Genomic DNA, 15,458 nt, shown 5'->3' with positions numbered 1-15,458 from the left:
CCGATTTCAATCGTTGAGATTTGTTTTGCAAAGTATATTTTATATGAGATATAAAAGTATATATATTATGGTTTCTAAAATGTTTGCAAGAAGGTTTTAATTCCCGGGATCCATATAAGCAAAGAGTGCAACACTGTTCCTTGCAGCCGAGGGAGAGGTCCTCTCTTGTCGGGCAGTGTATGATCATTATGGGCTGAGAGGTTAAGTGTAAGACCATTAAGGATAATACCTGATGGGCTAATCTTGCATCTGCCCACAGTCCCTGGCCCATAGAGCCCATTTGATGGGTTTTAGGGGGTGCACTATCCATAACAGTGTATTCGGCCAGGCCTTGTAACAAAGGCTGGGTCGAACCCATGTGGCTGATGTGTAGATCAATGCTTGGGTCCCACGCCATACAAGGAAGCCCAACTAGGTAGCAGTTAGGAAGGTTAAGTGAGCACATAAGCTTAATGGGCCTAAAGCCCATTTCGAACTGGACTTATTTAATAAGTTAAATATGGGCGAATTCTGAGATGGATCAGCAGATAGGATAGGGTCTTAACCCTATCCACTCAGAGAGTCCAGATCTGAATATGATTCAGATTTAGTAACCTCCCAATGAGATTAGGAGAAGGTTGATCTAATCTGCAGATAAGATAAGGGTTTATCCTTATCACCTAAAGAGAGGTCTGATCCAAATATGATTTGGATCAGCAACTCCTAATTGGATTAGGAGCTAATCTCTTAGGGTTACAAAAGGAGGGGGCGGCAACCTTTAGAAGCATGACATAATCAGATCCTCTTCAGAGCTGAAATCAGAGAAGAAATATTTCTGCAATCCCTGCAAAGACCTTTCTTGCCGCCTCCATCCTGTAGCCGCCAGACATCTAGTTCGATCTCCAGTTGTGGGAGAAGTCAAGATTCGATCTTGACATTTGTTCTTTGAGAAAGAATTGATAGGAAGCTGTGCTCACGTGCCATCCTACTGTTTCTTGCGAAGGACAGAATTCTTGGAGAAGAACACTGCTGACTCTGCTCCATCCTACACTGTGCCATCTTCAGTGGGAGCAGTCTTTGGATCCTTCCTTGGGCGTGAACACGTTCGTTGGGGGATACTATTTCTCCGTATCAGGTATAATCCTCTCCTACTCCTTTTGGTTCAGATCTGGTTCAGTTTATGGTTCAAGAATGATCCTTGAAAATATGATTTTCTAAATAGGGAATGTGATTCCCAGTTGAAGGGAGAGAAAAAAAAAATTTGAATTTCGCCCCTTTATTCCGCAAGATTTGGGCATCCATACAATGGATCTCTCATCTCTTCAGATCCAAGACATACTTCCTCTGAGAGATAAAAATTCCATGTTTTGATCTTGCAACTTCAATGCCCAATAAGTATGTAAGTTCTCCAAGATCCTTAATTTCAAATTCTCTGTGTAGATTCTTCTTCAAATAATCAATCTCACTTAGGTCATTCCCTGTGACAATAATATCATCCACATAAACAATTAGGACTCTGAGTGTAGCCAAAAGCAACCAAGGCTTTCCTGAACCTGTCAACCATGCTCTGGGAGACTGCTTTATGCCATAAAGTGACTTCTTAAGTCTGCATACCTTTCCCTTTTCAGCATCACTATAGAAACCAGCAAGAAGATCCATATACACTTCTTGCAGATCTCCATTTAGGAAAGCATTCTTCACATCAAGTTGAAACAGGGGCCAAGAGTATGTGGCAGCAAGAGAAAGAAGTATCCGAACAGAGGTCATCTTTGCAACTGGTGCAAAGGTCTCTAAGTAATCAATGCCATGGGTCTATGTGTACCCTTTTGCAACAAGTCTGGCCTTGTACCTTTCTATACTTCCTTCTGCCTTATATTTGACTGTGTAAACCCATCTGCATCCAACAGTCTCCTTGCCCTCTGGTAGGTCCACAATCTCCCATGTCTGATTCTTAATTAAAGCTTCCATCTCTTCCTGCATACCTATCTTCCATTCAGATTTGGAGAGAGCTTCACTGACACCCTTGGGTATAGACACAGAGTCAAGAGAGGAAAGAAAAGCTCGGTAGGAAGTAGAAAGTCCACTGTAGGATAGAAACTATGAAATACAATGAACAGTACACTTTCTCTTCCCTTTTCTAAGAGCAATAGAAAGGTCCAGGTTATCTGTAATGGGGTTAGTAAAATCAATAGGAACTGAAACAATAGAGGGATCAAGAGGAATACCTGAATCCGTATCAGTTGAAGGATGCAAGGGAGTGATGTGAGTTTTGACAGGAACTGACAGGAAGTGATGTGAGTTCTGCTGCAATGGAATCAACCTCCTTGTGAAGTCTTTGTCATGAGTAACACTGAGAAGCAGGACGCAAGGGAGGTGGTAAGGTAGGTGACATAGGAGGATCAGGCACAGGAGTGGACACAGGAACTGGAACTAGAAGAGGGATAGACTGCTCACTCACTTCCCCATAACTCTCCCCCTGAGAAGGATTCTTCAAGAAGAAGTATGTGGACTCAAAAAAAGTGACATCCATAGTAATATACCGACTCCCAGAAACCGGATCATAGAAATAGTACCCTTTCTGATTTTCTGCATATCCAGGGAAGACACACTTCATTGCCTTCGAATCAAGCTTCGAACGGTGAGGACCAAGAATATGTGCAAAGCAAACACACCCAAACACTCTGAGAGGAATATGGAACATCACGCCCTCAGGAAAAAGGAGGCTAAATGGGTTGTTGAATCCAAGTATACGAGAGGGCACCCTGTTAAGCAAAAATATTGTTGTGAGAACTGCATCACCCCAAAACCGAACTGGAACTGTAGATGTGATCATCATGCTTCTTGCAATCTCAACAATGTGTCTGTTCTTCCTTTCTACAACACCATTCTAATGTGGACTGTAAGAACAATTTCTCTGATGGACAACACCATATTCTAACAGATATGAAGCAAAGTGTTTTACAAAATATTCTCTGGCATTGTCTGATCTGAACACCTTCATTCGTGTTCCAAACTGTGTTAGCACCATCTGATGAAATTGCCTTATCAAGGATGGTACCTCATCTCAGGATCTCATCAAGTAAATCCAAGAATATCGAGAGAAATATCCACAAATAAGAGAAAATGTCGATAACCACCTATAAAAGGAACATGATAAGGTCCCCACACATCAGAATGAATAACATCAGAAGGAGATGAACATCTTTTATTACTATCTCTAAAGGAATGTCTACAATGCTTTCCAAGTTGACAATCTTCACACTCTAGACTTGACAAACTAACAAACTCAAATAGCTTTGGAAACAAAAGACTCAAAGAAGAAAAAGGAAAATGACCTAAACGATTATGCCAAAGCATAATCTAACTCACAAACCCTAACTCACTATCCATGCTAACATGATGACTCTGATGAGGAGGAAGCACATCCAGGAAGTAGATTCCATTCACTTCACGACCACTCCCAATCGTCCTCTTTGAATCCAGATCCTGCAAGATACAATGACCAGGAGAAAAAATTACTGAACAGTTCAAGTTCTTAATCAAACTACTAACAGATAACAGATTAGTACTCAATCTGGGAACATGAAGGACAGAGGGAAGGGAAATGGAATCACTAATCTTGACAAACCCCTTCCAAGCAATGGGAACATGAGATCCATCAGCTGCAGAGACCCTGTCTCTGCCAAAACAGAGCTGGTAAGAAAAAAAAAATAGTGGAACTATGGGTCATGTGCTCTGAGGCTCCAGAATCTATAATCCAAGGAGGTCCCCCCTTACCTGAAGTAGAAACATAATTTGCAGTGGCATGTGAGCTACCTATGTGAGCAAAGGAAGTAGAGTGTATTCCACCAGAGCCACCTGTACTTGGCTGTCCACCTGTTGATGAACTAGAACTGGTTGTATCCCGCTGGTTCAGAAACTGCCCGCACCTCTCAAGTTCGGCCCTTATTGCAGCAGTTACAACAGACTCCAGAGTAGTTATAGTAGAAGGGGCCGGAATGTCACCAATGACTACCATGTGAGCATTTCCCTTCTTATTTTTGAGTCTATTCGGCACAAGATGTGGATGAAGCTTCCAACAAGTATCTCTTGTATGTTTAGGCTTCTTACAGTAGCCACAAATCAAATCATTTTTGTCTTCCTTCTTGATTTCACTGCCATCCCTGACACAAAGGCATATGCCTGGGAGAGAGTAACACCGTCCCTGGAAAGAATGTGTTGTCTTGCAATATCAAATTCGGGTTTAAGGCCAGCAAGAAATTCAAACACCCTATACTTCTCTAGGAGCTTCTGGTAGGCAGCTACATCCTTAGTGGTTTCCCAAACAACTGTCTCCAAATGGTCAATCTCCTGCCACAAGGTTTTAAGGGCTGAAAAGTAAATAGCAATAGGTCTATCTCCCTGCCTTGTAGCAATAATCTGATTTCTCAACTGATAAGTCTTAGCAACATTCTCTCTCTGTGAATAGGTTTCTGCAACCCCATCCCATATTTCCTTAGATGTATTTGCCCACAAAAAGTTTATACTTATATGGGGCAGCATGGAATTACACAGCCAAGTCATCACCATATAGTTCTCATGTACCCACCAGGAGTTGTTAGTTTCGGGTTTCACTTCTTCACTAGTAATATACCCTAACTTCCCACGAGCAACAATGGCCATCTTTGCAAATTGTGACCATTCTAAGTAATTCGAACCATCCAACTTAACTGTAGTAATGGTCTCAGCCCCAAAAAGGTCTTTCACTCCCGAGCTTGTTTTCAACTCCGTTACCCTCCATAGTTCTCAAAAAGGGGATAGAAGATTATTGTAATATGCAAGATTACAAGAATGCCCTTAGTAAGGCGGCTACTAAAGTAGTTGAATAGTAACAACTTAAAAACATAAGTTAATGGGCCTAAAGCCCAACAACTTCCTAACTTAACAACTTAAAAAATAAGAGCTAAATAACTAGGCCCAATAACTAAAAATCGGCCCAACTCAACAGCTACTAAAGGTAATATCTGATATAAACCATAAAAATAATGGTAACGAGACCAAAAAGTGAGTGCCCAAGAATACCTGTGGATGGACCATTGATCCACCAGCAGCCAATGAGTATGCAGTACTTCCAGATGTTGTTGATATGATCAATCCATCTCCTTGTACACATGTCATAAAAGAGTTGTCACAATAGCATTCCAGGTTTGTAAGGTAGGATGAAATCCCACGGTCTATAGTAACCTCATTCAGGACAAGAATAGGATCTTCAGTCTCTAATTCATCCTTGGCTGTGTCTCGGATAACATGACACTGCAAACGGTGGCGTAATGTGATACTAATAGGTCCCTTTATTATTCCATCAAGATAGTCTCTGTAGTGTTCACTTTCTGAAAGTTATTAAAGATGAACATTTGGATGCTGTAAATATAAAGGATTCTAGATATTCTACATTATGGATACTTCCAAAGTCAAACAAAGCATTTACATGAATGAATAACTTCAACTTACCAATGCAAGATGAAATATCTGAACCATCTCTCCCAATTAAATGAGTACACTGCCCTGCCTTATCTAGAGTGATCAACACATGTCTGAGAAGTTCAAGTGTCAAGATTGGATCTTTTTAGTCAGTGACTGCTTATGAGTTTGACTTGTTTTTTCTTTATTTCTTATATTTTTGGTCACAAAATAACTTTTCATACATGCTCAGTATGGAAGGACTACTGGGGGTCTGTATTAAGTATATGAGATATGTAATTGAAATGAATTAATAAATGAAGTTCCGCCCTTATGTTTTAGTTCCTTCAAGAAACTTTTGTATTGCTCAAATTATAATATTTCAAGGAGTGGGGTGCTTGCCCCTTTGTTTCTCTTTTGTACCACCAATAATGAACTTCAAAATTGACAATGAGTAAGGTGCATTTCCCAACCACTCCTTTTACTTTTTCATTCTCTTTTTCTTTCCCAACAAGTGTGTGAACCAATAGAGGCTGGACCATTTATCCACCAGCTTCCAATAGAGTATGCAGAGTTTCTCCATGTCATCTTGATAAGATCAACCCAACCCCTGGTTCAGAACAGGGTAGAACCACCCGAACCATATGTTAAAAATAGGTAGACCCAGAACTGAACTAGACCCTAATGATTCTATAAAATTAGAACCAGAACCAAACCAATGGGTAATCAGGTCTCATCTGATAAGAGCCGATTAATTATATCCTGAATCACTAGTTGATCATGAAGCACATGAAATACTCGGGAAAAACTCTATGGTGGAAAAATTCAATAGAAGTAATCAATAGGGCAATAACTCTTTTCTTCTAGATTAGAGATTAAAAAAAAAAACAAAATCGAAAAGTTTATAGAAAATGAAAAATCAAAGGATAGGGATAACGCTCACCATTCGATTCTTGAGTGTTAAGTGAACAGCGAAGCCTTCTAGACCCTTGTCTCCTCTTGTGAATTGTGACTAGAGAGGAGACAATCAGTTTGAATGAAGTTCACAAGGGCCCAATCACCCATATATAGAGACAGAGAGGAGGGATGGTAAACTGTGAAAAGACAGAAACTGAGAGACAGAGTATAGGACTTAGGTCTCACTTTCTCTGCATCTCAGAATCTGTGTCTCAGAAGGGGAGATGCAGAACCTTGCCCCACCAATGTGTTTCATCATGATCAATGTCTTTTGTCAAATTGCAGAACCTTTTAAAAAGAACTTTTACTGAAAAAGAAAAGATTACATTTAGATAATCCTCAAACAAAACACTTTGTAATTCTAGGATGGTGTGGATTTCACTTCATCTACAAACAAAAGAGTTTATAAAACTTTACAAAATATATACTTCAAAAACAAAATCAAATTCCACTTACATAATTGAACAGCTCAACCTCCTTATGCATGATGAAATTTCTGAAGTTGTATTGCCTCATATAGAATGTTCAATGCACATTCAGGAAGTTAGGTAGTCATAATCAGCTCTTTGCTTGGTAAGTGATCATTTCCAATATTGAATTTGGATAGAGTAGAATTTTGGAATTATTCATTTGTCCAAAATATGCTTGTTAGTTGTTACTGGAAACACTGACAAGACAATAGAAGGTTTATGGAAGATTTTTCAAATAAACTAATGGAGATCTAGCCTTATGTTTTAGTTCCTTTGAGAACTTTGAGGTTTCTCCAATTAGAAATTCACAAGTGCTAGGAGATTAATACATTTGTTCCCCATAACAAACCTAAGACTTCACCAAGAATCAAGTACTTTTGCATACACCTCCTTTTGTTTCGGCAGCAACAGTTCTTGAAACAGTCTTCTATGTGTCAATTGATGTCAGATCTTCAAAAAGTTCATTAATGTTAGATTGAATGGGAAAAACAGACTAAGAGCATTTTATGATAATCATGGACAAAGCTAGAAAAGCTAGAAAGAATTGTTGGATATAGTAAGTTAACAATGTAGATAAAGAAACCACATATATATGAAAATTATCATTTAAATTGATTACTTTTAGAATAGCATCATTTCAAGTAAAAGATGGCTTAAAAAAAGATGCAGGATACGAAATGGAGTCATAAAACCCAAAGACCCTAGGGAAAATGGGACAAAAGGAGGAACTGGACCTTTGAACATTGATGCAGCCTGCAAATAAGAATAAGATTTCAAGTGTTGTTCAGTATTTGATTATAAAAGCACTTTTAAAGAATAACAAGGATAGATACAAATCATATGATCCAGTTTGGCACTAATCATGTTTTACAATATCTTGAAAAAATAACAAAAATAATTAACACAAAAGGTGCATTATGTTAAGTGGTGAAAAATTAGAAGGCACATACCCAAAGAACAGTTCCATCCCCACCAAGACTTATGACAAGATCAACTTTTGTATGCAGTAGTTGTATTTCCTCATCTGAAAGACAAGGACAGAACTTTTAAAATAACAATAGTTAAAACACGACTATACTAAATTCCAGATAACAGCAGTATACAATGATTTTAAGTCCAAGTGATTTCAAAATCATTACATGCTTTCTACCGCTACCTAACAACCAGGATGTGGAAAAAAGTGACAACAAAATCCTAACAGGCTGTTACTGATGCTGATCCTGGCATATCAAGGGTATTGGGAAAGTTGGACTGACAGAGACAGTTTGAAGTACACAGAGAAGTTGAAAGGATGTGTCTAATGTGCACACACCCAAATAATTGTATTATATATCATTTGAGTACAAAAGGAGGGAAAGGACAAATCTGCCCTCCACTAAAACAAATAAGAAAGAGCTGTATATACAATAGAGATAAAAGATATTGTTCATAAAATACATGATAATATGATACTCCCAACCAAGTCAGCCCATAGTATCTCTACAGCTCCCTCAAACTGATGCCGAGATAAAAGCATCAGTTTGTTAGTGTAGAAACCACTGATGTGGTCCCCACCTCTTTCTATTGTACTTGTATACAACTATTAGTTATTTAAGTCAGTCCACAATTAATTATTAGTCTTTTATTAGGATTTTATTTTTGCCATGTAAGCAGTCTTATCCTTACTTCAGAATTAATATAAATAGAAAGAGGGGGGCGGCAGATTAAGCATCCTCTTCTTTTCTAAAACCCTTCCTTCGAATTCTTCTTCTTTTCTTCTCTCTTTCTCCTCTCTTCTCTCCTCTCGTCTTCTTAATTTCCTGTTGATTATACACCACAGCTTGGGCTGTTAGTAGTCTCATACGACTACATAGTATCAGAGCCAACCTAGGAAATCTTATGAAAGTCTGATATGGCCGGCTGCATAAGAATTTCCTAGGGTTGGAAATTTTCCAGCAAAAGGGATCATCAGCTGAATCTTGGAGATTGTTGAGATTAGGGTTCAGACTTATTTTTGAAGGTTGCGGCGAGAGTTTTGTTGAAGTAAGTTAATCTTTGATATTGATCTATTAAAAGATTACCTTTTCTGGTTATTTCAAAGGTTCGACTGAAAGTTTTATACATTTAAAGAATAGTTTTTGGTTAATTTAAGAAGTGTGGCTGAGAGATCCCCCCCTTTTCTATCCATTGACTGTGTTCTTGGCTTGTTTCTTGACCTTTGACTGGTTCTAGGTCCAAGATTCTAGTTTCTTAACTATCGCCAATTCTAGGGCTGCAGTTAGTTTCAGCCCTGCACTCTAAGTTGTTCTTTGAAGGTTACCTTTTTGGGTGGATTGCCAACCTAGAAGGATAAAGTAAATTCGGCTGTTAACAAATTCTGGGTGAGATTACCCAATCTTAGTGATAGAAAGGTATTGTTTCTTGACCTTAGGTTCGGCTGATAGCAAATCCTGGGTGTGATTACCCAGTTTCAGGGATACAAGAGGCATTCTTTAACCTTTTCTTGACAAAGAATGGAGTTTAAGAGCCAAGGAGAAAACCTTTTAGGGGCTGGTGGTGTTGGTAGCATACCTAAGAACAGTTTTCAAATTACCACTGTAAAATTTGATGGGTCAAACTACCTAGAGTGGGCCCAATCAGCCATGATGGCTATTGGGGGTAGAGGAAAGCTAAATTATTTACTGGGAGATGTCAAGGAATCAGCCAAGGAGGACCTAATATATACCAAATGGGTTCAGGAGAACTATTTGGTTATGACATGGCTGTGTAACTCCATGCAGCCACATATCATCTGAAAATAGTTATGGGCAAAAACAGCTAAAGAAATTTGGGATATCATGAAAGAAACCTACTCCCAACCCCTCAATGTTGCTAAGGCCTATGAGAAAATGTAAGGTAAATAACCTTAAGCAAGGAGAGAAGCCAGTCTCGGTTTATTTTTCCACCTTGAAATCCTTGTGGCATGAGATTGAACACTTAGAAACAATTGAGTGGGAAAGCTAGAAGGATGCACAGACCTACAGAAAGAAGGTTGAATCGAATAGGGTATTTGAGTTTCTAACTAGTCTGAATTTTGAGTATGACATTCTGAGACAACAGCTTCTAACAAGAAACAGTGTGACCCTATCACAAGCTTACTCTCTAGTGCACAGTGAAGAAAGTAGAAGGAAAGTTATGTTACAGCATTCGCCACTTGAATCAGCCTTGGCAGCAACTAAACCCATGTTTGGGGAGGATAAGGAGAGAGATATGAAGAAGGAAGACAAGAAGGACCTAATATGTGAACATTGCAAGAAACCTAAGCATACCAAAGAAACCTGTTGGAAGCTACATCCTCATCTAGTTCCAGCAAAACTTAAGAACAAAAAGGGGAATGCTAATACAGTTGTTACCACTGATTGTGCAACCTCATCAGGCACAAGAGTAGCACCACTAGACACTCTAGCTGCTGTCTAAGCTGCCTTGACTCAGTTGGAAAAGGAGGTTGGTAATTCAGCATCATCATCTCAGCCAGTCACAACATCAATTCCTCCCACCTCAGCATTTGCTCATTCAGGTACACGGGCCTCAGCTTATCATGCTTCAGCTCCAGGTAACACTGAACATTGTTGGGTAATAGACTCAGGTGCATCTGATCATATGACTGGTTTGCCTTCACAATTTACTACCTATCACTTATCCTCTAGTAAAGACAAGGTGTCTATTGTTGATTGATCACTTGTTCCCATTTCTAGCAAGGGAGACATCAAGTTGTCTAGTGCCATTTCCCTTTCTTCTATTCTGCATGTTCCTAAACTTAGCACCAATTTACTTTCAGTTAGTAGCATTACTAAAAACCATAATTGCTCAGTAACCTTTTTTTCCTAATCGATGTGTTTTTCAGGACTTGGAGACAAGGAAAGTGATTGGGACTGGCTGTGAGACAAATGGAATATATCTGCTTGGAGGAAGTTGACAATGGGAAGGTAGTGAAGTTAGAGGGTCTTTTGTTTCTCAGTCTATTGGTCAAGTCATGCTTTGGCATAACCGATTGGGTCATTTATCCTTTAGGTTTTTGAAAAGCTTGTTTCCTAGTTTATTTGAACCTATCCAGATGTCCAGTTTAAAGTGTGAAAGTTGTAAGCTTGCAAAGCATTGCAGAACAACCTATTCATTAAGTAATAAGAGAAGTAGTGTTCCTTTTGACATTGTGCATACCGATGTTTAGGGACCATATCACATCACTACTATGGGGGGTACAGATACTTCTTGCTGTTTGTTGATGACTACTCCCGGTTTTCTTGGGTCTACTTGATGCGTTCTCGAGATGAGGTTCCTACCCTGACCCAGACCTTTCATTAGATGATTTTAACCTAGTATGGGGTAAATATCAAAATTTTCAGATCTGATAATGTGATAGAATACTTTAAAACATCACTAGCCTCTTGATTTCTTGACCATGGGATTATCCATCAGAGTACCTACCCTAATACCCTTAAGCAAAATGGGGTCGCTGAGAGAAAGAAATAGGCACATATTGGAAGTAGCTAGAAGTATCATATTTAACTCCAATGTGCCTATACATTTCTGGGGAGATGCCATTCTCACAGTTGTGTATCTCATCAACCGAATCCCTTCACGGGTTCTTGACATGAAACCTCTATTAACTCTTCCATATCCTGATAAAGAGCTATTTTTTGTCCCTCTTAAAACCTTTGGTTGTACCTGCTTCGTGCAAACTCTTGGCCCTCACCATTCCAAATTTGACCCTAAAGCCTCAAAATGTATTTTCCATGGTTATGCACAAACTCAAAAGGGATACTGCTGCTATGAACCTACTTCGGAAAAGAGATTCGTATCCATGGATGTTACTTTCTTTGAGGATGTACTTATTACTCTAGGGTTTCTTCTCAGGGGGAGAGTAGTAAGGTTGGGGTTAACACATCAGAAGTCCCTTTACCTGTTCCATTAAGTGAAGAGGGGTGTAATGGGGAGGGTTGTCAAAAATGTCAAGATTTGAGAGTTTATCACAAACAGTGGAGGCAGGTTGATTTCGGTCATTAGCAGTCCAGGCCACCCCAATTCCTTCTGAGGATCCAGATCCAGGTACTACATCTCTTCCATCACCCATTACAGATGAGCCTTCTATTGTTGAGCCTTCTCCATCTTTTGAGCCCTCACTTCCATTGAATGACCTTGACCTTCCCATTGCAGTCCGTAAAGGCAAATGCCGTTGCACCTCATCAACAGCCCATTGTATCTCACAATTCTTGTCCTATGATCATCTGTCTCCCTCTTACAAGACCTTTCTTATATCCATTGTTGATACTCCCATTCTCATAACAGTACAGGAAGCCCTGACCATTCCTAAGTGGAAGCATGCAATGAAGGTAGAAATGGATGCCCTTCAGAGAAACAATATCTGGGAGTTAGTTGATCAACCTAAAGGGAAGAAACCAATTGGATGTAGATGGGTGTTTACTGTGAAACATAATGTTGATGGTTTCATTGAAAGGTATAAGGCCCAGTTAGTTGCAAAGGGATTTACTCAGACTTATGGTATAGATTACTTGGAGGCTTTCGCACCAGTAGCAAAAATGACCAAAATGTAAATCAGTCCTCAAAATTTAGGTGTAAATTTGAAGATTAGAGAGGAAAAGGAAGAAAAAAAGTAAGAGCTACAGTACAAGAGAAGAAGATGGCAAAAAGAGTAGGAAAAGAAGAAAGGTTCAAATTATCTTCCCTTTCATCTCTAATCCTTTTTATTAAGAATTAATGTTAAAGTAATTACAAGTATGCCCTTAAGTGGGTGGCCAGCTAGGTAGTAACATAAAGAGATCAAACAAAAAGAAATAATAGGCCCATTAAGAGAGGCCCATTAACCAACAAGAGAAAAGAAAAGATATTACAAGAGAAGATACTAAGACCCATTCAATCCAGTCTCTTTACACTCCCCCTCAAGCTGAGCATAGATGTTAATCATGCCCAGCTTGCTTATATAGTGTGTCATTTTCCCTCTTGGAACTCCCTTGGTCAAGATATCAGCCAACTGTTCGTCTGATGTGAACAAACTTCTCCTGAGGAAACTCTTTCCCTTATAAAATGTCTATCAACCTCAAAGTGCTTAGTTCTGTCATGTTGAACAGGATTATGTGCAATGTTGATAGCTACTTGGTTGTCATAGTAGAGCATCATTGGCTTCTCGTAGTCAACCCTCAATTCTTCTAAAAGGGATCGTAGCCACAGTAATTCTGACACACCATGTGCCATTGCCCTGTATTCTGCTTCAGCTGAGGATCTAGCAACTACAAACTGTTTCTTACTCCTCCATGACACAATGTTCCCAGCAACTAGAGCACAGTAACCTGAGGTGGATCTCCTATCATCAATACAGCCTGCCTAATCAGCATCAGTAAAAGCTTCCAACTTCATGTGTCTATGTTTGGCAAATACAATACATTTCCCTAGAGTACCTTTCAAGTAACACAGAACCCTTTCTGCAGCAGCTAAATGAGTATTTCTGGGAGAATGCATAAATTGACTAATAACACTTACTGCATAGGAAATGTCTGGCCGAGTTATGCAAAGATATAACAACTTCCCAAGCAGTCTCTGAAACACCCCCTTATCAGATAAAAGGTCACCATCTATAGCAGAAAGCTTATGATTGGGATCAATAGGAGTGGAGATTGGTTTAGCTCCAAGTTTACCAGTCTCAGCAAGGAGGTCAAGGACATATTTACGTTGAGAAATGAAGATACCATCCTTAGATCTAGCAACTTTAATGCCCAAAAAATACCGAAGATCTCCCAAATCCTTGATCTCAAATTCAGAGTTGAGAAATCTTTTTAGTTTACTGACCTCTTGAGTGTCATTACCCGTGACCACAATATCATCAACATAAACTATCAAGAAGGTCACTAGAGAGCCATTTCTCTTCAAGAACAGGGTATGATGATCAGATTGAGTTTGTGTGTAACCAAAGGAAACAAGAGCAGCCCTGAATCTCTCAAACCAAGCCAGAGGAGACTGTTTAAGACCATAAATAGATTTCTGCAGTTTACACACTTTGCCTTGCGTTTCCTTCCCATACACCCCTAGAGGCAAAGGCATATAGACCTCTTCATGTAGGTCTTCATTCAAGAAGGCATTTTTAACATCAAATTGGTGTAGGGGCCAATCAAAAGTAGCGGCTAGAGATAACAAAACCCTGACTGAGGTCATCTTAGCTACAAGAGCAAATGCCTCAAGATAGTCAATACCATACATCTGAGTGTAGCCCTTAGCAACCAGCCTAGCCTTAAACCTCTCAATAGATCCATCAGAGTGATATTTAATGGTAAACACCCATTTACAACCCACTAGTCCATTCCCTTCAGGCAAGTCAACAATATCTCAGGTATGGTTCTTATGCAAAGCATCCAGTTCAGCCATCATAGCATCCCTCCATTCAGGTTTAGATAAGGCTTCCAGTACGGACTTAGGTATCACATGGGAAGAAACAGAAGCAAGAAAAAAAGTAGGAAGGAGAGAGAAGGTTGTAAGATAGGTGTTTGGAAATACAATGGGTTGTACACTTCCGCTTGACCTTGCGGAGAGCAATAGGAAGGTCAAGGTCTGGGAAAGATGTAGATGGGTCAAAAGAAGGCTGACCTGTTACCTCAGTAATGATGGGAGGAGCAAGAGGCTCTTCTGTAGGAGTGGAAACAACCTACCCATGTCTGAATCAGTGCCTTTGGTACCACCTACGCATGTCTGAATCAGTGCCTTTGGTACAACCTTTGGAGAACAGGCTCTTCTGTAGGACTATCGGAGGTAGGTCCAGTGGGAGAAGTAGACACCTCATGATAGTACTCTAGAAAAACACATTTACGAGCCTTAGGTTCAAACTTGTGCCTTTGATGGATGTGAACATGCACATAGCAAGTGCACCCAAAAACGCGAAGAGGAAGAGAAAAAATATCCTCATCTGGGAAGAGAAGGCTAAAGGGGGTTTTGAAGTTAAGAACTCGAGAGGCCATACGGTTGATCAAAAAGGTAGCAGTAAGAACAGCATCTCCCCAAAATTTTATAGGAACATGGGATGCAAACAGGAGGGATCTGGCAACTTCAACCATATGTCTTTTCTTCCTTTCTACCACTCCGTTCTGTTGTGGAGTGTAGGAACAAGAACTTTGATGAATAACCCCAAAAGTTTCAAGATAGGCGGAGAGGGTTTTCTCAAAATACTCCTTGGCATTATCAAAACGAAATATTTTGATCTGGGTGTTAAACTGGGTGAGGATGAGTTCATTAAATTTTTGCACAATCGCTGGTACTTCATCCCTGGATTTCATGAGATAAATCCAAGTGTAACGAGAGTAGTCATCAATAAAAAGGATAAAGTACCTGTAACCCCCCATAGTTGGCAAATGATATGGCCCCCACACATCAGAGTGAACAATATGAAAAGGAGAAAGAGATCTTTTATTGCTTACAGAATAAGAATGTCTACAATGCTTTGCCAGTTCACACGACTCACAATGAAGACTCGAAAGACACTCCCTTAAACATATCTGGAAACAAACGACTCAAAGTAGAAAATGACAAATGAACAAACCGAAAGTAACATAACAAGACTTTGTTAACAGACTCTGACAAAACTGACTCTAAGGC

At 39.6% G+C, this 15,458-nt stretch overlaps 1 protein-coding gene across 3 annotated transcripts in view; it reads right to left on the bottom strand.

The window, feature by feature from the left end:
• Window positions 1–15,458, bottom strand: part of LOC148872360 (putative NAD kinase 3) — a 106,015-nt gene that overhangs the window by 24,413 nt on the left and 66,144 nt on the right. For 2 of the 3 annotated variants that reach the window (XM_088971718.1, XM_088971720.1), the window contains exons 8-10: window positions 7,796–7,869; window positions 7,520–7,598; window positions 5,041–5,348 (exon numbers count right to left, since the gene is read on the bottom strand). In XM_088971718.1, the coding sequence (XP_088827844.1) occupies window positions 5,041–5,348; window positions 7,520–7,598; window positions 7,796–7,869 (461 nt within the window). Of the gene's footprint in view, window positions 1–3,157; window positions 3,466–5,040; window positions 5,349–7,519; window positions 7,599–7,795; window positions 7,870–15,458 lie in introns of those variants that run through there. The other variant, XM_088971719.1, reaches the window with a different exon arrangement.

The sequence above is a fragment of the Nelumbo lutea genome, chromosome 2 (genome assembly GCF_056320005.1).
Source record: "Nelumbo lutea isolate HS-2025 chromosome 2, American lotus-T2T, whole genome shotgun sequence".
In the NCBI taxonomy this organism is placed as follows: Eukaryota; Viridiplantae; Streptophyta; class Magnoliopsida; order Proteales; family Nelumbonaceae; genus Nelumbo; species Nelumbo lutea.
The sequence above is the reverse complement of the archived record's forward strand: the minus strand, read 5'-3'. Positions and strand labels throughout refer to the sequence as shown.